The 19,782-nt window shown below is 40.3% G+C and overlaps 1 protein-coding gene across 1 annotated transcript in view; it reads right to left on the reverse strand.

The window, feature by feature from the left end:
* agap3 (ArfGAP with GTPase domain, ankyrin repeat and PH domain 3) overlaps positions 1-19,782 on the reverse strand; it is a 128,312-nt gene that overhangs the window by 15,029 nt on the left and 93,501 nt on the right. Inside the window, 4 exon segments of the mRNA XM_051952843.1 lie at positions 38-260; positions 1,761-1,851; positions 2,335-2,489; positions 14,963-15,118. Of these exon segments, the coding sequence (XP_051808803.1) occupies positions 38-260; positions 1,761-1,851; positions 2,335-2,489; positions 14,963-15,118 (625 nt within the window).

Here is a 19,782-nt window from a genome sequence, read left to right on the forward strand (position 1 = left end):
CATTAAGCAGCACCTTTATTTGCAGAAGGATGCTAACCTGGTGCTGTCGCTCCCTGGCTTGGTGTATCCTTCCAAAGCGCCCTCCCACACGCTGTTGGCCATCGTGTTGCCGATGGCAGTCATCACCATGCTGAGTTCTACCGGCCAGTCATCCAGGTCCAGAGAACGCACGCGGGACAGGTGGGTGCCCAGATTCCTGTGGATGCCGGAGCACTCGATGCACATCAGGGCACCCAGATTCAGACTGGCCCAGTCTGGGTCTGTGTGACGGAAGATAAGAAATGATTAGAAAAATGGAGAAAGAGAAGCAACAAGAGAAACATTCTAAATGATTTCAAACACAATACCGATAATAAATTCCGTTTTAGAGATATTTTCATCCTGGTAACCTCAGATAGGAACAAGCACTATCCATCATAACTGAGTCTAGAAGCCCAAATAGAAATGCCTTGAGATGCAGTTTTAGCACCACCAGTTTGAGGAAAACAGATGGAAATGGCCGCTTCCATCTGAGTGTACGATTTTCTGTGAGGCAGTAATTAAATATTCCAGCTTCAGAGATTCCCAAGTTTTATACCACGACTGTGGGAGTGGCATGCCTGATGTTACAGCCATAGCTAAAATCTGCCACCAAACAAACATTAAATGACCAATTTCAATGGTAAAGATGCACAGGTTGGCAAAAAATGAAATGAAATTGTTGCACTACATGGAAATTTAAAAAAAAAATGTAAACAGCTTTTATTCAGATTGCATAAGTTTCAGTAGCTTCCAAAAGAACATGTGATAACAAAAATGAAAATTTATGACTACCAGCTTATACCTACACTTTCAAAAAAACATTAAAAGCTTAGACTGATGTCAAGAAAAGGATTAATTATGTGAGAATGCTTTCCATGGGATTTACTTCCTCTAACACACATGTTGGTGATTTAAATAAGCTAAACTTGATAAAGCAATAAAAGAAAACAAGCCATATAAAACAATATGTCAGCCCATCACATACTGTATTTAACTCAGAAAAAAATCGCTGAACATGGTTCCCCAGTTCAGTTTAACAGATATATTTTAGCTTGTGTGTCGACAGGATTTCTTGGCTGATCTGTATTTCACTTTATTAGATGCAGCCCAAGTTTGGACTTTCTTCCTTCAATAATTACCTTCAGTAATTTCCAGATTTTACATAATATTTTCTCACTGAATGTACACATGCGACAACCTCCAAGGCTAAACAAAGGAAACCAATGCAAAGTTCCAAAAACTGCAGTCCCTTGAATGGCCACTTGAGGCTGGCTCCAAAACTGAGTCAATGCCCACGAACTCCATGTTAAATATTCAAGCTTATAGCAGAAAAGCAGAAATAAGAATGTCTACAGCCTGGAACAAATAACTGTTTGTAGGTGATTGTATTGTTCATAACAACTGTACGATGATCGGATTGGTTCCAGGCTTAAATTATCCTTAATAAAGTGCGTGGCCACGTTGAGTGAGAGGTGGGTGGCGTCATAGAAACAACCCATGGAATGGAGACACTAGAATGGCCCAGCTAACACTAGACCTACTGGTGATTTTTTTTAACTGAGTTTCGAAACTTTCATGTCACAGCTGCAGATCAGGTGTAGTGGAAGGATTTTGGTCATTTGTTGATGACACTAACCATTTTACTGCACTGTCAAAATCCTCTTTAATAGCAGTCATATTTCATCATATATACTGTGGATAATGCCGAAAAACTTTCAAGCGTCGACAGTTCTACTCACTGGGTGCATCACAGTCCACACAGAAGCTGTTCCCCCTCACGTTTCGTATGGACTGAATGGCCATTGCATCGCTTTGGCTGCCTAGCCGAGACTGTGAGAAATGAAGGAGAAAATAAGTCAACAGGAACTAATTATTTCAGCAGAGAGTAAGAGAAGGCAAACAATTACAGCTGGACTCAAATCATAGACAACCGGCGAGGAGAGGGAGAGAAGAGGTTTTTCAAAGTGTTCGGAAAAGACCGTGGCAGAGAAAATATGAATATGAAAATGAGGCTGTGTCTCCCCAGTATGCTGACACAAGCCGTGTTCTATCTCTGATGTCTGTCAGTTCTAATAAGAGATCCCCCACACTGTGGTGCACCTGTCTGACAACCTCCCACATGTGACAGCTTGAAGTGGGTGAAGAGGGGCGGGGGAGGAGGGCACAATAAAGGTTGGAAAAGAAGGGGGGAAAAAAAGAGGAATGTAAATGAAGCTGCAGAATTGTAGGATGATGATGACGCTCTGATTAGATGATAATCGCCCATGCTGTCCAGCTCCTCTGATATTCGTTATCTGCCATGACCTGCTGTACCTTGTTCTTTATGCTCTCACAGGACTGCAGGCTGGCAAAGATCTGGCTCTCTATGGCTTGGACCCACAGCTCCCTCTCCTCGTACGTGGACGCTTCAAAGTTCCACGTCTGACCCGTCAGCGACACGATGATGAACTCGAAGGAATCTTCTTGCTCTGGAAAAGAAAAAAATGAACAATAATTTAGTACTTTATCCAGAAAGAAAAAGGTTGTTTGTCCTGTTTGCATTTTGTTGCAGAGAGGATTCTGTGTCTGCACAGGTTTAGCACGTCCGCTGGATTCTTTGCACTTTGCATCTGTAAAATGGAATATCAGCACCTGTCACCGCACTGAGGGGCCACATGTAAGCCGGAGCAACACGCATGTCGGTCGTGCGATCTGACTCTGCAAGTTAGCGGCACAGCTCAGTGATTGAGGCCCATCCATGCCCAAATCCACCATGGAATAGGCTTTGGTTAAACTCAGCACATTCAAATGACTGCTTGGCACCGTCTGTGCTGCCTGGCGCTACTGTTTTGTTTGATTGCCTCAAATTCTCCAAGTAATAAATCCCTTCATTGCTTTTGGGCAGAGACAAACAACTTTAAAAGAAAGTGACGATAGGCTACAGCCGGTGTCGACCTGTAATTTTTAAGTTTGTCACTTAGAAATATTTTGGTGATTTGTTGCAGGCTTTAAATGCACATTAAAGGTTTTGGAAACTGTAACGGGCATTCAGCTCTCAGGCCCCTCTCTTGTGGAACCAAAATCTCAGCTTGGGTTCAGAAGGCAGTATCCTATTCAACTTTTGCATTTAGGCTAAAAACTTAAAGCTGACAGTTTGGGCTGTTCAGGTCACCCTGAACATACTTCGGTTATGCTGCTACAGGTGTTGAATGCTGGGAGGTTTCCCATGATGCACTGAGCACCTCTCCACTATGCTCCTCTTTCTCCATCCATACAATTATATACCACTATTACATGTCACTAACTTTGCACCTTCTCTCTCCTGTAGTTTGTGTTTTGTCCTCTCTGCAGGTATCTATGGCTGCAGAGCTACATGATTCTGATTACCTCACCATCATCCTCAGTGCTTATCGCTCTCTTGTGCGTTGTTCATCTGGTTTCTATCTGCTATGCTTTTCTCTCTACCCTTTAGCCTCATCCCAACCTGTTGAGGTTGATGTGCTTGGTTCTACTACACCTTTCTTCCTGTCGAAGAGGAGTTTTTCTTCCCGCAGCTGCCAAAGAGATGCTCAAAGGGAATCACTTGGATTTGTTGGGTTTTCTTATTGTCATTTTATAAGGTCCTTACATCACAACGTTAAGTGTCTTGAAGTTAAAACAACAACCCTGAAACTGAAAGCTAAATTTGGAATGAATGACTTTTTTTTTTTTTTTTAATTAAGGGCAGATAGCACGGACAGACGAGACATAAGGGCAAAGTGTGGGCAGTAAGCTTACAGTTAAACTGCTACATAATCATTAAGTGTGTTTCTTACTAAAGCTGGTTGCTGCACTGTGGGAGCGTTGACTTCCCAAATAATACACAAGCAGGACTGCATGAAAATGTCAAGACCAGACTCTGTACCCCAAGATTTGCCAGCATTTCTGCAGGTGATAGGTCCCATTCCCCAGTGCGCCAAACTTTCTGTGCAGAACAGTAGTGTTTGGCCTCAACTGGAAAAATTAACACCACATTTTGCATCTATACTTTTGAGTTATGACAACTTATTTTAACTACATGGTGCACGGGAAACGAGCTTTTCCTTCTGTAATGAATGGTAGCATAAAGAGAGGTTTCTAGGTTGATGAGTCATTAAAAAAACTAAGCTGTTCCAACTACTATTTCCAAGATATTTAAAACTTAATTTTGTTATGCACTTAATTACAATAATTACGAAAACAAATTTTTAAGTCGACAAATATTGAAAAAATTAAGTTGATCTAATTAGATTTTCTTGAGTAGTTTTTGACTTTTTGCGTTATGCAGGAGCTTTTTAGAAATTCAGTTTGAACAACACAGATTTGAGTTTAAATTGCATAAAATATTTAGTTGATGCAAGTTTTCTTCAAACATGCATTTGAGTAAGGGGTAGGAGTAGGTCTCTGGAATTACAGTGACTCCCTGCCTTTCCTGTCTGCCTTATTGAATAATCTAAGATTGTGCGTTTTCAAGATTAAAGTCTTGGCAGTCGGGTCCTATTGTCTTCATTGGTTACTAAATCTGTGATCATCACTGCAATTCAGTTGTTGGAGTTTACAGTTTTGGTTTCATCCTGTCTGCCCTTTGTTAGAAACTAAATGATATCTGATTCCAGGCAAAATTGCAGTAAAGACTTGCTGTTTGGACAACAGTATGTGACAAATCAGATCATTTTGACCATTTACGCTGCAACATTACTGGTTAAACCAACTTTGGTCAGCTCTGGTAGGAGCCTACTTAATGCAACCATCCTGAAGTCATAATCTGGGTCTAAAGTGCTCACATGAAATGAAATATCGTCTGATAAGACCTAAAAAGCTACTGCACCGTCTCATGTAGGTTATATACGACAACGGCAAATTCTTGTGTTCTAACAGTGTACAGAATTTTTACCATCCATTACAGTTTTGTTCACATTTCAAGTAGATTTGAATTTTTTGATGGGAACTTCCACAGCATTGACAGCTTTAACATGACCTGTCCCTATTGACAGTTTGATATTTTATCTTTTAACAGGTGTGGCAAGGTTAGACATTGGACATTTTTTAGTAATGTTTGTTTTGGGTGAATATTAAACACTTTTAGATGGCATCTAAATGTGTTGGCTTCATGTCTGGAGGAGCACCATGGTCACTTTTGACAGCATTTGCTATGAATATCTGTTAAGTAACATTTACAAATCCCTCAACACAGTGCAAAGTTGAACTGCATGCAGTAGCATTAACAATCATGCAGATTCAACCTGAAGGAGCAAGAAACTCACCCAGGAGATTTCTGTTGTCCTTGTGGTGGCATGACTGTAAAAACTAGAAAGGTCGTAAACTTGTTTGCTAAAGTTAATCTTGAGCAATCTACTATTATTTTGACAGTTTAAAAAGCTTGCAATTAGTTTAGAATCAGTCTTTTGATTATTAGCTCGTTGATATACTGACCAATCTTGTGTGTACGACAAGTAATACACAGCGCCTCTCTGTGGTGGCATTTCTGAATGAAGGAACATTACCATAACAGTGATCCACATCTAAATGACAGAATCCTGTCACCTTAATAGACTAAAAAAAATCAGAAATATTACATATTCCATGTCTGAAAGGGGCATTATTTGATATGCCATGTTGTTTTAGCAAGACTTCACTAATTGCCCTGAAATTAACAAGTATCCTCAACTATGATACAATAGAACGTTTAGTCTTTGTATAGATTTGGGTTACACACAACATAAGACCTTTGGAAATTAATCTGATAAAGATTCCCCCCAGTCCCTGCGAAGCACAAACTAAACCTATAAGTTTTCTTTTCGTTACGCCATCAACTCTAAAAAACATTATCTCTTAGCTCTTTTTTATCCTTAAACCTAAAATATAGCTGTGAAATACAACTGCTGCTACATTTCAGTGTTTTTCAATATATAATATGTGCAATATAAGTCAGTTCCACTCTATGCAATAAATGTATGCGGATGTGTATGTATGCAAGTGTGTATATATATTTATGTATGTCTATAGAAGACATCTATCTATCTATAGTCTTACATGTATATATTGTAAATATTTTTACACTGTATTTCAAATTATTTTTGTTTTTTACCAGTCCAAAGGTGAGTTTTTGCATCGAAGTTTCATTCATAATGTGCACCAGCTAGTGTATGTTTTGTTTGACAATAAAAGAGGCTATTCTATTCTATTCTATTCTATATTTGCTTTTCTTGATATTTGATAGTTTACTTCAAAACTGTCTTTAAACGCTTTTAATCAGTGCCTTCTATTTACATCCATCCTCTGTGTTTAACTAAGATTCATGAAAATGTCACCTGTCGTTTCCGGAGAAGAGGTCTGACACAACATATGTTCCAACACATGCTGTAATGCCTCTGCTGTTCAGAAGCAATTCATTAACTCGGTACTGTACAACGTGATTCGTGTAACGTCTCTGGTCTCCGCACATGCTTGAGCTCATAGCCAAATGATTTGTAATTACCTAATTATGTCTATGCAAATAGTCATCTCATTTGCATAAACCATGTTTGGAGGACTGGAGGCAAATAGACGCAAGAGGAATGCTTTTTTCCTGTGTAGCTTTGATCCACTAGGTCCTAGAAATAGTTCTGCTGATGTGCCATTTGTGTGATGCGTTTGTTGCCTAAGGTGTTGATGCAATTTATCATTAAAAGAAGTTAAAAAACAAGTTTTTTCATTGCAGAAATATATTGAGACTTTTAACCGCAATCCATTCTGACATCTGATGTACAAGGAGATGTTCCATATTAAATGAGCTCTGTGTGAGGTAGAAAATGATGGCAATCTCATGATGTTAAGATCGTCACACCAATCATCTAATCAAATAAATTACTACACTTTATATTTATAATCAATTCACCCTCCTTGCTGCGAGACACGGTCCTGTGCTGTTAAATGACAAATGTCTGATGGACGCCCCTAATGTAGCAATCCCTGTGCTGCGGCGGAAAGCCGTCTCTTCAGGGGTAAAGCAATAATCCAATTAGCTCGACACCGACTTCAATTATCTGATTTAGTTTGTGGAATCGACTCCAGGTCACAGAGAATCAATAAATACTTGGAAGCCTCTTTATCTAGACTTACAGTGAAAAAGTCTTTATATGGGTGTGAGATTTTAAAGCAGTGATGGGATTACAATATAAAAACTTTGATCGCATCAAAATGGTCAACTTGAAGAAACCTAAAAGGTAAAGAAAAAAAATAATAAAAGAAAATTTAATTTTAGAAATACTAATTTTAAAACCCACAATAGAAATCCATTAATCTTCTCCAATATACCTTCAGGTATAATAACTAATGCATTTGATTATAATCTGTGATTTCCAGACTCAAATGTTGTTGTACTTGTATTTTCATCTTTTTAAAAACCTGAACAAAGCTAATTATTCTGTTGGCTGCCCAGGCAATAAATTGGAGGCATTAAAATACTTTCATTATGGAGATTAAAAAAGCAACGGATGGCTGCTTTCTTAAACTGATGAGTATACAAGGGAAAACAAATCCAATTCTCCATGCATAGTAATGCACACATGAAACGTACTGAGGCCACAGAAGAAACACGGGTGCATGTGCAGCAGGAATCTTTCTGTGCGACACAGGTATTGTCCTGACATGCAGCTCCAGCACACTGGGGTTACTTTTTAATGCCATCCACAGTGTGGCATTTCAGCTCCGTGTAAGCATGATGCCGAGGTCAAAGTGCTCGTCTCACAGACAGTAAATCCGAGCCTGAACAATGTGTCAGAGGTATTGCTGCTCTCTCGCAGGCACCTGCCATGATAAGCTTGTAAAAGGGCCATTAGAGTTTCTGTTATTACTCAATTGTTGCAGTTAGCACATGGCCAAGAGAGGAGAGATCGCCCTGTCACATTAACATAAGCATTAACCTCCTGACCATATCTATCTGCGAGCCTAAGATCAACAAGTTCTTGCCAATTACAAATAAATTAACAGAGCTCTGCCAGTGGGCGGACAAGGAAGAACACAATTTAAAGCCAATGGAGGCGCCAACTGTGAAGAATGGCCAAAATATGATTTTCCTTAATTAACGTGGCATAATAAAAAGGAAATTGTAGTGTAATGGCCACAGAGCTACAAAGAGGAAGGCACAGATAAAGATGCACATCTTCGTCCAACATTTACATGCATCATAAAACTGTTGGGGAACCTCTCAGATGTTGTTCATTTGCTACTTGATGGCTTTGCAGCAGCACTTTAATTAGCAAAATGTTTCTTCAAGATACAAAAATAGATGGTAACCATTTCTTAAAATTTACTGGCTGCAATGGGAGAAAGAATTTTAACTTAAGTAGTATACTTAAATACAGTTTTTGAAGTACTTCTATGTTTTATTTATACTTCCACTTTACTACATTGCAGAAGGAAATACTGTACATTTTACTTATCTGTGTTTACCTATAGGCTTTAGTCATTATGTACTTTGAGTGTTTACATGTGTCATTGGTGTTCAGGGTCACTTGCACTTTTAAGCTTCTCAGATCTTCTAATTCAGGTGAAAACGATTTTAAAAATACCTATACAAGGCCTAAACAGGTAAAAGTATCTGGCACTGCAGGGAACAGATTTCCAAGAAATAAATATATTTTAAAATGATTACATCTTATGATCTTCATGAGTGGGGCCACATCCCCCAGGTTGAGAACCACTGAACCAAACCAACTACATGAAGCATTTAAAAACAGCCTAAACTGGCTACAAGTAAAATGCTATGTCACTCATCGTTATTAAAGATCATATTTCTTACATACTTGAAGTGCATTCAGCGAATCATACTTCTGTACCTTTACTTAAATGGTGTTTTTAATGCAGAATGTTTACTTAAAATTATTACATCGAGGTGTATGAGTACTTGTAGGTATCAGTTTGTCCTGAAAATCAAACTGAAACCTGAGAGAAAACAGTGTGACCCGAGGACGGTGATTCCTCTATCGCCGTGCACGTGCAGCAGATGCACCGCTGAAGACCTGTGGACCAGATTAGCACCTCGGGGGGGTTTGGTGCTGAGCCCAGCTGTGCCGTCTATGAAGCAGACTGCAACACGGCATCTATTCTGTCTAAGCCTTTGAAGGACCTCTGGAGACTGTTGTGACAGACCCTCTGAAAGGACTTCGCAAACAGCTCCTAACCTTGAGGACTCCTCACTTCATCTATTTGTGTGAACGCTCAGCTGAAATGATGACAAGGTGCAGAGGTGCACAAGGTGAGCTATTGTTTTGGTGTGTAAGATGTGTTGTGTTGTGTCGTATGCATGCATCAGGCAGTCACTTAAAGAAGTGCTTGCCGTTCCTGTGAATTAACGAGCAGTTGGGAAGAACAGGCCAAGGCGGTGCCATCTGTAAATGTCACAGGCACTGCTTGCTCATTTTACACATCATTAAAGCCAATATTCCTAACCTGTATCAGAGCAATCAGGAGCAGGCCATTACTGCGACAGGGGCCCCGGGGGAACCACGACCAAACTCAGAAAGAAAAGAGCAGTGAGGAAGAGAAAGATAGAGCACACTCTTTATCTCTCTGACACACACACACACTCCCGCACATTTCTACGTGCACACGCACAAACAAACAAGCAGCACACCTTCTAAGAATAAACAAACACATGAAATCAGCACCAATACCACTACCCTAATAGCTAGTGCATTTAACAGCAGAGCACGATGAAAACAGGGCCAATTATACATGTATCTGTGGGCAGTGTGTATAGAGCCCAAATGAGAATCTTGTTATTCCTTTCCCTCCATACTGTGGCGCTCAGAAAGCTAAGCCATTACAAGAGTGGAGGCTCCAGGGACAGCTTTCGGAAATGAGAGCGAGTCGGGGAGTGACAAAACAAAGTATTGAGATAAACACCCACCATTAGTACAGGCAGTTAAACATCCATTTCCTAATCCTCAGCTGGACTCCAGAGGATATTAACCCTTAGTTTACTAAGGTGCAGGACAATAGGATACCAGATTAAGCCTTACTCTCAAAGCAAAATACGCATTAATATCGATCGGCGTGTGTTATTTTTCTTCTGATCTAAACCTGGGGAGCTAATGTAGAAAAAGACAGTCAGAGGCCATAAACCGGGTCTGAGAGCGAATGGAATGAAAGAAAAGAGGAAAAAAGCTGGCGAGTGATGATGTGAACAGCACTGTAGAAGCAATTAAAGAATCTCTCTCCCTTTACGCCTGTTGTCTCATCAGCTAAGTTTGTCTACACTCTACACCACACAATTCAAAATCACTGCAAATTGGTTTTGGTAAAGAAGTCCTGTTACCACTTTGAAGATTATTAAATGACTCATCTTCTTGGTCCAGGAACTAGTATGTACTTCTGCCATCGATCTGAGTGAAGCTACATTATTTTGTGCATGCTGCTCCTCATCTCTACTGAGTAGTAAATGATCTTTTCTGGGAACTTCATCCTTACTCTGTATTCAGAGCTGAAACATGCCGGATTACTATTAAAGCCCTTTTGATTATTTTTGCCTTAGTCATGCTCGCATCTTCAGAAGTAAAATGATTTGCTTCCATTGTGTCTCTGGGAGCAGAATTACATTTAATATCAACTGCTCTGGATGCACATGTGTAAGTGACACTGGTCCCATTAGAAGTATCTGTAAACATCAACAGTCTGCTCCTGCTGATCAAATTGGTCCAGATTTATAAGGGCAGATAGACAACTGTTTTACTTTTGAGAGTCCACTCTCTCTAAACATAAAAATCCTTCCCCCATCCTCCTATAATTGCTGGCAAAATTAGGTGGAGTGCTTTCAATCACTTTAAATTCAATCAATCCAAACGCAAAATGAAACTACTTGATTACTTAAACTGATTATTCCTTTTCTGCTCGTTTTAATTCAAAAATCTAATTTGTGAAATAAAGTGAGCTGAACTCAGTCCTGCTCCGTCACAAACAAACGGTCTGCAGTGCATATGAGCTCATTATGGGTTATAGACTGCATGTCTGACAATGCAAATAATGCTTCCTTTAGCCTCTTCGGTACAAAAGCACATTGCATTAAACAAAGAAAAAGAATTGGAGGCTTTATCTTGTAATTATGACTTCTTATCTGATAATTGTCACTTACTGTCTCAAAATTATGAGGCTTGACTTCTGGATCTAGGAGAAAAGGTTAAGGTCATTATCAGTTGGTGAAAAGATGGAGGCATTATGGTGCTAGCTGATTTAAAGGACTGTCCTCCTCTGGTTGAGACTGTGCTTTAATCATTTTGACAAGGATTCAGTAAGTCAGACTGTAGACTAGTACTCAAGTCCCATTTTCAGCCAGTATCCAATCAAGTAGCAAAATATACTATTTAAATATACATTTTTGTTATGCATGCGCCACAGACTAAATTCGGTACTAAAATGTAAAAACCTGATGATTCTCAGGCAAGTCGCATCTACTACTCTGATTTCTGAGCAGGTTCTGTCAGGATATTTATTTGCAACAAACATCAGCCACAGTGATATCAAGTCCCACTGAGTCTAAAAATATGTTTATTATGCATGTCTATTGAGCTGCGGATGAGTTATGACTCTGATTTTACCACTATAACTAACTTCATGTTGTTTGTAGGACACCTACATGCACTCATTCCTTTCACCTGATGTATTTTAACCACACGTCTGTGCCTCTGCAGCTCCGTTAAGCCTGGAAACCTCTGAAACCAAGCCCAGTTCAACTCAATTTTTATCACCCAGTTAAAAAAGAAGTGGCTCAAAATTTGGCGTCAACAGTCTTCTGGACATTAAGTCACTATCATCTTTAATGATGAGATCAGCATCTTCAATGAAGCAGTAGATTTTAGTTATGAGATACGGAAATCAGATTTTTTTGCATTACTATAATTTATTGTAATGGGTGCAAGATGTCGTCGTCGTATTGCCAAAGTAAATGCAATTAAGGTTTGAGCCGACATGTCAACACCTTCTGTACCGTAAAAGTATTCAAGTCAACACTTGTTTTCTCTTTAATTCCTGTGACCTTAGTAAGAATAAATATCTTCCTCCACAAAACTGGAAACATCAGCAAGTAGCTTCTCATCACAATTTCTTTCCATTCCTGCACCTCCCTTTCTGCTCACATTGGACAAGCTGAACCCCCCAAAACAATGAGCATTTGATACACTTTCTTTAAAAGAGAAATACATTAATGATGCTCCCTGACAGTCTGCATTAATCAGAGGGGGCTCCCCCTGAACACAACTCTTTATCGGCCATCGATTTTCCAGTGGGTTTATGGCGAGCGACACACCGAGAGAGCTCGTCGCCGGGCGGCTGCTGGGAAACACATTACGGGGCTGTCAGTTGTCTCGCCATGCATCCTGCATCATTCTTTAAGCACATGAGAAGTTCATTACACCACACAGCTCTGACAGTGCATAGGATATTAGGGACTGTGTCCCTTGTGCATATCCTTGGTGAAAGTGTAGCACAGCAGACATAACAGAGGATTTAGACTTTATCCCAATACGGCTTTAAATTGATTTGAGATTAAATGGCCTTACATGAGTTTGAAATTACAGCATTTTAAACCTGATAATAAAGTGGATGAAACCTATTTGGAAGTTTGTGCCCATTTGCTGTGTGTCATTTAGCCTTTTACAATCATAATAATGAACCTCAGCTTGTATAATATGTCTAGATCTTGCTCCACTTCAGCGGCCGTATAGAAGAGTCTTGCTAAGTGCTGTAGAGCCATATTTGGAAATAATGTTGCAGCAACAGTTTCTCCAGGCTCCTTTCTACATCCTACACGTCCCATGTTCACCAAAATGATTTCTCACCTTAAGACGCTCACGCTGTTTTGATTTATGATGCTTCACAACTACTAAAATTCAATTTCAGCCTGTATTGCATGCTTCTGATTGCCCCGTAAATTAGATAAACTGATAGCAATTTATTCAAGGATCCCACCTCTCCTCTCCTTCCCTTTCCCCTCTCTCTTTCTCTCTCTCCTGTTCTTTTAACAGGAGACACAACTCACATCCCAGACTTGGGTGAATCCAATATTTAAGCGATACGTCTGTATTCCAGGGCATTCAGCAGAACAGACAAGCTGATGCTAATAGAAAATCTTGCAGAGAACAATGAGAGGGATAGAAAACAATGTGCATGTTTGATGATGTGAGAAACATTCAGAATCTGCCTCCTTCAGTCTGATTACTCTTAGACTTCCCGCTCAGGAAGTCCAGGAGTAAACCTATGTGGGATACTGAATTTGAAAACGTATAATACCAGCCATCACTTAGCAAAGACTTTAATGTGAGTCTCTAATTCTGTCTGGAGAGCTAAGTAATGTCAGATAGAGCTTAAATAAGAGTTGCAGGCTTCTTGTGTACAATCACAGAAACTCATGATACAATGTTGAAATATTAATGACAATGCCTAATCCAGAATATTATTAGATGTGAAGTATTTGGCCCGGTTTGATTATGACCACTGATATCACCACTACTCCAACAATAAAAAGAGCACCACTTATCTCATGCCACTTATCTCGGTGGTGCTGATGATGTTCCCTCCACACAACAATGTGGTCAACAGACCCATTCAGACTTTAAAGAGAAGCTGTCAGAGACCGTGATAAAAAAGTATAATGATTATAAATGCTAAGCCCCATTTAGGAGGCGTCAATGCCATTGTTGTTGTTATCCAGCGTATCAATCTTGTTGATTGATCATCCCGCTCTGGTGACATCAGTTTTATGGCCTCTGAAATGCGTCTCAGTGTTTTCACAATGCCATCCAATTAGGGTACTCCATTCATCATTGGGCTGAAGAATCATTATTAATTGGGTGGAGAGCCGACTGCCACTCCCCTGCTGAGAGGGGCCACATTCACTATTCATACAACGGTAAAATAAATGGAGGGCCGCGAGGGTGATCTGTGCAGGGGGCCACATGGAGATCCAACACTACACACCTTTATGTACATCACGGGCACATTCAGTCAGAAAACAGAAGATTGCATGATCAACTGTTCATCATGACTGGAGGAATCTGATCAGTGTGTCGAGGTGTGAGTTCAGAGTCAGTCACTGAATAAGTGTGAGGATACTTTCTGCCTAGTTTGTCTTGGACTAAAAAAAAAAAAAATTGTAAATACATACCAAAAAAAGTTCTAGTAGATTTGGCCTTCTGACATACACTACTGTTCCAAAGTTTGGGGTCACCCAGGCAATTTCATGCTTTCCAGGAAAACTCACACTTTTACTTATGTGCTAACATAATTGCACAAGAGTTTTCTAATCATCAATTAGCCTTTCATCACCATTAGCTAACACAATGTAGCATTAGAACACAGGAGTGATGGTTGCTGGAAATGTTCCTCTGTACCCCTATGTACATATTACATTAAAAATCAGCTGTTTCCAGCTAGAATAGTCATTTAGCACATTAACAATGTCTAGACTGTATGTCTGATTAATTTAATGTTCTCTTCATTGGAAAAAACTGCTTTTCTTTTCAAAAATAAGGACATTTCTAAGTGACCCCAAACTTTTGAAGGATAGTATACACAGTGTTGGACTTGGGAGCATAATGCTGAGGTCCATCCTTAATCTGTCCCACCTCTGTTTATGTGTTTGAGCCAACCAGTAACAGCAAAAAGTGCTAATTGTGCTTGAGTACAAGATTTACACAATGGAGATGTAGTTGAAACACCATTGGAATTTGGTGCCGAGAAACATGAACTTACTGTGCAAACTGTCCATTTTAAGACTTGTGTAGAAAGAAATCTGGGTCTCTACAGCGGTAAGTAAAAGTTTTGCCAGTCAGACTCCTGTGCAGAACTTTTTTGGTATCTTGGTCCTTGTGACCAGATCGTCAACGTTTTAATAAAACACTGCAGAGGAATTGTGTGTGTGCGAATTGACTTCTCTTTTTTCTTTCAGTAGCGATGTAACTTTTCATACCTTCATTGCCAGCAGATAAGCCATCTGGCTTGGTGATGCCGGTGCTCTTTTTCCGTCTGTGTTTCTTGCGGTTGGCGTGTGGCGAAGGAGGTGGCTCAAGTTTAGGACTTGTTGCACTGCCCATACTGGAGTTTGCGGGATCACTCATCCCATTGGCTGTTAAAACACAAAAAAGACAAAAACATTATATTTCATTAACATTAAATATAATACACCCGTTTTCTATACAATGACCATGCAGGTAATCTTAATGTTCACTGCCAGAGCTGTGTGAACTGTGAACTAACTTCATGCAGTGAAAAGAAAATGACACCAAAGCAAATTCAGCTGATACAACAATCTTTCAACAATTTGACTAGTTTTTATCCTCTTTAAATGCTCCTGTACCATTGATGGGTAACTGCTAGAAAAGCATTAGATCCAACATATTCTAGTCAAGATTAAATTTCCATACAGAAGAAACAAATTAAGTTGATTTACCAGAGAAGCATGTAGAGAAATGACTCATAAGTGCAGAAATTTCTCTTAGATATAATGTGCAGTCATAAAAATTACATCTTGAATTTGACTTTGAGTTATGCCAGAACTTTTTGAGTTATGGCATAACCCAAAAAGTACAATAAAAACAAAAAAAGTGTGTTTTGTCTGACTCTGTAAGCATCAACCAGAAAATTACGGTGACCTTTAAAAAGAATGAAGGCTATTTGTCATTTTTATGATGGTACGTAATATATAGATAAAGAATTACAAAGAAGCAAGTGTCTAGTTTCAGAATTGAAAATTGAAATTGAATAAACTTTATGAAATATCTATTAAAATTTGCTCAGGGGTTTTGCAATTCCATGCTGGCTCCGACTGGACAATAACTAATTACTGTCCAAGACTTTAAATTCATCTCCTAGTTATTCTATCAATTACACACACGAGTATAAAATGTGGATGGATTTGAAACATTTTGAACTATTGCTTTGAAATTAAGCTGGCAGTTTCATTTCAGCATGGCACATATGTATCTGTTTAACTGTTAAACTGTTTAAGGAAAAGTGTAATAATTCTTGGGAAATCACACTGAGAATTAATAATGGATGACATTATTGAAAGCTTCACGGAAAGTAAAGGCAGACTTGTCACATCCTCATAATGTGTCTACAGCAGGAAGACTTGAAAATGGCTCCAAAAGTAACTGTGTAACTCCAGCTTTAGACGGTGCGAACGACAGGTATGGGGCTATCAGTGAACAAATGGTTACCTAAGCTAGCCCGCGGCGGAGCTCTCTATAGGACTGTCTGAGAGTGACAGGGGGCTAAGAGTCGGCTTTGTTTCTTGTAAGTGATTTTATAAATGTGATATTAACCTGTGCTACCGTTGGGCAAAGGGATAGGAGGGATGGGACGATAGGAGGGGGTTGTCAGCTTGCCATCTTTCTGATTTCCTGACATTTGACATCACTTTCCCTTCTTTCCCCCTCCGGATGCCATTATGAATCTGGGAGTGGGGGCCAGGGGCCTGGGGGAAGCAGGGAGGGAGGGCCAGTAGATGGGCCCCATATTGCTCTCTTCTTACCACCCTGTGTGGTGCTGGCAGCCTCCTCCATTGTCTCCCATCAAAAGCTCATTGTAGTGTGGCAAACTCCATTCATTTCCCTGTGCACCGTCCCAGCCCCAGGGGTGGAGTGCAGGAGGACAAGGGGCTCAGGGATTATTGCTGTTGTCGTTGCCAGTTGCACATGCTATAATGTGCGGCGCTGTGCCATTAGCCAGTGTACAACATTAGGCCTAATTCGGTCATTACCTTTAGGGAGATGGGGCTGTCTTGGAGGAGTAAGATGGGCTCAGCAGGGGACTGAAGATGCTTACATGGGGGGAGAGTTGCAGCTCAGAGGGCCGGGGGATACGCTGTTCAGAGTGTGGGCAAAATGTAGCAGACAACACCTGAGACACGCATCGCTCTTTCTGTCCACGACTTAGAAATGAATCTTGGTGAGGGTCAGCGTATACAAAGGAGAATGTCATTACTAAGAAAAATGAACAAATTCATTAAAACAGCCTTTAATTTGTTTGGCGAGGGAGCGTCCTTAAAGGTAGTGTTAATATTTCGGCGTGAATAGTAACGTGCCTCTTGATAAATAATAATATTGATTATATGCCACCGCATTAATAAACATAACATTGGTGCTTGTGCTGGAGCACATATATTAAGCTCTCTGGTGCTTTGAATGGCAGCACGCAGCCACACATGTAGCAGCTCCTAGTCGAGGCGTCTGTTTCAATTTCCCTGCTCTCTTACAACAGCCCCCCTGAGACGAGTCATTAGCTGGCTCAGACAGCTGGGGGCACAGGGGTCCTCCGTGTGGCCCCCCCTCCTCCCACCCTCTGCTCCCCCCTCCCTCTCCATACCAGCGTCTGTCCCGCCAGCACAGCTCCGTATGGCGAGTGGAAGGCTCGAGCTCCAACCTGCCTCCAACGTGACAGCCAGCATTTGTTTAATGTCGCTTGAGGTTAAAGGGGAGGGCTGCCCCTCGGGGGCCCCGACCGTGTCATAAACACCTCTAATTATCAATTTCTGGCCCTAATGTTGTGGAAAATGACCCTGGACCCGCTCATTCTGCACCTGAAACATCTACGGGGTGATACACCTCCCTTTGTTTGCACCCATCAGCCTTTAAGAAGTCTGTAATATAAAGGTATAGCTAAAGGATAAAACCACCATACACATCACTGAGCAACAATATCAAAGCACCTGAGACCAAACGGGTTTTATATAAAGTCCCCGAGTGGTTTTCAGCTCTAAACTATGCATGGCTAGTAAATTAAATTTCTTAAGCTGAGGATTATGAAGTTGAAACTAGACTGATTCTGAAAGTAGGGAATTCACTGTGGCATTATTAGCTAGCTGTTAGAGTGTACGAGGGCCATCGGGACCAAGCTGGGTAATGAAGCACACTGGGGACCAGGAGTCTCTTTACCACTCAGCCAAGATCACCTGGGCAGCAGAATAGGTATCCGCCTAACCTGTGATTACAGCGCATTACACTCCCACCACTGAGATGACAGTTTAAACATGCTTCAGAATGAAGGCTGTGGGTGAGACAAAGAGGGCGCTGCTAACAGCTCCCTTTACCAACATCACACTAGGAATGAATGGGAATGGAAAGGGGTGAGGGAGCGAGTGGCAGGGGGGAGGGTGAAGAGGACAGGGGGAGTCATTTCATTGTTATTCAAGAGGCTCTGGGTAAGGAGCACTATGATTCCGCCAGGCCCCTTGACATGGCAGCCCTGCCTGTCCTCAATCAAAGCCAACGGCTGCAATTAATGGCAAAAATTAGAAACAATCACCGCCTCCCCCTTATTATCCTCAATTAGAGCGTACTAATCAAGGCCTGATCGCGCTCTGCTGCTCTCTCCAAACTAAATGTCAAACTTCATTACGGCCTGGCGTCGAAATCAAACTCCCCACATGCTATCACCCTCGCATCGGGAGGCCAAGGTATAAAACACAGTGCCACAGGAAAAGGCTATCTGTGCATTAAGTACCTGTGTGCTGATGTGCAAAATCAGAGGAGAAAAAGCTCTTACATATAAATAAATTACCACAGTGCAGAATAGAGTTGAAACGTTAATTTCAGAGACAATACTAAGGAGTGATGCAAACCTTTCATGGATTATGAATGCACAGCAAAGTCATTTCAATAGAATTCAATAATTTGTGACAATTAGCACAACACTGCCACTATATAACGGTGTTTCATTTTAAAAAGGAAAAGCAAAATTAATACATTCCCAAAATGGTGGCAATTCATAATTATTTTCTGTTATTTTTTATGAATCTGCTCATTATTTTCTTGATTAATTGATTTACTGTTTGTTCCATTAAATGACTTTAAATAATGTAAAATATCCATCACAAATCACAAAAACCTCAGATGACACGTGATAGTTGCTTGTTTTGTCGGAACAAACATGTTAAAATGAGAAGATATTCAATTTATTGTCTTGTATGACAAAGACAAGCAAGAAATCTTAAAGAAAATTAATAAAATTCTTTGGTAATTGAAGATTATCACAAGAATGCTTTGACTAAATGTAACAGCAAAAGGTTGATTCTGAGGTTTCAAATATCCTCGCATTAAGACACTGTAGCGTAAATTCTCCCGTTATCATTTTTAGCACATTAAAGCTGTCAACCAAGACATTTCAACTTTCAAAATACAGGAATTCTGCATTAATTATTGAATAGCTCCTGTTGAACCCTGATCTGCAGTAATCTTCTGACTTTGGCAGTGTGACTTAAGTTGTTGTCATCAGCGAGCCTATCACATCGCTCAGATGACTGTTTGAGCCTCTTGCTTTTAATTCAGGCTCAAAGATTGAGGTACACGAAGGAGAGCAGGATCTAAACAAGCATCCGGGGCATTAAGAATGGGTGTCTTTATGAATGCAAGCAATAGAAAAATTGGGTCGGGATTTAATCAAAAATCTGCGCTCAATATTCAAGAGATGTTACTACCTCTGCTTCTGCCTTTGCTCAATAGGTTTACAAATGAGGACATTCTTTAAATAATATGGAAATGGTTACCTGGCTAAGATGCATTCATTCTCCAGTGAATCATCAATCTGCTGTTTTTGCATCTCAGAATCACTTTTTATGTTAACCTGCAACCTTCACCAAGGATAATGGAGTGATTGGGCTTGGTTCAAGTCAATTCAAATGGCAAAACATGAGCACCCGTCACCGTGGAACACCCTCTATTGATTATTGAAGACACATTAAGATGAAAGATAAGAGCGTTGTGTTTCAATCACGTTTATGCTTTCTGATAG

Source organism: Acanthochromis polyacanthus, chromosome 9, assembly GCF_021347895.1.
Source record: "Acanthochromis polyacanthus isolate Apoly-LR-REF ecotype Palm Island chromosome 9, KAUST_Apoly_ChrSc, whole genome shotgun sequence".
NCBI classification, from domain to species: Eukaryota; Metazoa; Chordata; class Actinopteri; family Pomacentridae; genus Acanthochromis; species Acanthochromis polyacanthus.